This window comes from Limulus polyphemus, unplaced genomic scaffold, assembly GCF_000517525.1.
Source record: "Limulus polyphemus unplaced genomic scaffold, Limulus_polyphemus-2.1.2 Scaffold1056, whole genome shotgun sequence".
Taxonomy (NCBI): domain Eukaryota; kingdom Metazoa; phylum Arthropoda; class Merostomata; order Xiphosura; family Limulidae; genus Limulus; species Limulus polyphemus.
The window spans coordinates 16,285-17,957 of record NW_013666666.1 but is presented as its reverse complement, the minus strand read 5'-3'; the positions used below and the strand labels follow the sequence as shown (position 1 = coordinate 17,957).

Here is a 1,673-nt window from a genome sequence, read left to right as displayed (position 1 = left end):
AATAATATGCTGTGTAACATACATCTTAATTTCAAATTAAACAGCTTACAAAGTAATACACGATGATGTTGAAAGTTTTTACCCCAGCAGATCTGGGATTCTTGTACTTATTGTCCAGGAAATGAATAAACTAAACTTGTGGTTATATGTATACTAGAATATGTATACTAATATTTCTAGAACTTATGCAGATAAGTTCTCTAGGACATCACTATAATACTTCTAACTAACTTTTCAGTCTTCAAGTTCTTAATAATTAAAACTAAGAAGTTTAGGATTATTAAAGTTTAACTGAACAACAAAAAAAGGAAAAAATAGCGTTGTTCGTATCGCGACAATAATAACCTTATTAAATTTCTGAGAAATTCTGTAAGTTACAAAGTTAGTATCAATTTCAAAATACTGTTTTGGATCAATTTGATTGGTTAAATCATATTAACGCATTAGTGACATCACATCTGGTAGTTGTTGATTGACGATTCAAAGTCATCTCTTGACCAACTACTCTTAGAACGCCCAGTTCGATGAGAATACTCTGAAAAACGTTCCGGGTCGCCAATAGGGTGCACCAGCATCGGAGGTTCCAGGTTGTTAGATTTTCGAGAAGTAAGAGAGTGCCTGTCTGAGATGTAATTGGTAGACGTGTCTCCTGATTGAGAAAAATAAACTCCTTAGCATCGATATAGTATTGAAATTTCTGTTATTATTTTTACTTTTATGCTATTATGTAAATACAAAATTTTATTTCGTTTCACACAGCGTGTAGACTTAATATTTATTAATTCGGAGTAAACTTTTATATGGGCGTACTTTTAGGACAGCGCGACCTATATACACACACTTTTGTGAAAATAAACAAAGTATTTATTAAAAAGGGATTCAAAACATGACCTAAAAATATTTGCATTTCTATAAGTTAATTCTAATGCGTATAAAAACGAAGTTAACATATCCACAAACAATTATAGTCAACTGTAACTGGGCGATCTAAAGTATCTATCTTTGTTTCGTACAATAAAACATTTTCCAATCATAATTTGTAAACTTTTTCTCGAAATATTTCTTACGTGAGGACGTGCTCCATAAGGACTACAAAAACTCCAAACGACATACTTTGACTAAAAACTTTATATAAAAATTATTAAATAAGTTGTTTGAGAGATGAACATTATCTTTTTATAATACACTAAATATACTTCGTTATTCTAGTATGTTAAAGATTTTTGTTGTTGTTTTTTTACCAGATCTTAATGTTTTTCATGAATTATATAGCATTAAAACTTAACTGTTTTCAAAGCTACTAACTTTGTTTTGGCGAGTTACTAGAAATATACTGGTCTGGAAGCAGTCGAACGTAACGAGACCCCAGTACGAAGGCGAGAATTGCTAGTACAGTACAATCACAAACTCCAATGATTGCCAAAATGTAGGCCCAACGGAGGTCACATTGACCAGGGTTGAAGTCGGTTGCTTCTGGACCACAGACTTCCCTTACCACTTCACTATCCCAGCCAGCCGGAAAAGTCAGCACTCCAACTAACATGCAGATAGCTAGGCATGTGGAAATTACAGTAAGAAATATATGATTTGTTTTAATGCATTGCATCCATCGTTTCAAAATCATACTAAAACCAAAAGCATTCCTTAAAAGCTATACACACAAAAGCGCATAT

The 1,673-nt window shown here is 32.5% G+C and overlaps 1 protein-coding gene across 1 annotated transcript; it reads right to left on the bottom strand.

Moving 5' to 3' along the window:
• Positions 1-219: 219 nt before the first annotated feature.
• On the bottom strand, positions 220-1,543 carry LOC106461905 (lipoma HMGIC fusion partner-like protein 4). Its single transcript, XM_013921773.2, has 2 exons — positions 1,306-1,543; positions 220-649 (listed from the first exon to the last, which is right to left on the bottom strand). Exons 1-2 carry the CDS (start codon positions 1,541-1,543, stop codon positions 453-455), a joined length of 435 nt encoding a protein of 144 aa, XP_013777227.1. The 3' UTR covers positions 220-452.
• Between the last annotated feature and the right edge of the window lie 130 nt (positions 1,544-1,673).

Coding starts and splice junctions, on each gene's coding strand:
- LOC106461905 (XM_013921773.2), bottom strand. CDS start 1,543: ATGTTAGTTGGAGTGCTGACTTTTCCGGCTGGCTGGGATAGTGAAGTG. Junction 650..1,305: donor TAGTAACTCGCCAAAACAAA/GTTAGTAGCTTT, acceptor TTTCTCAATCAG/GAGACACGTCTACCAATTAC.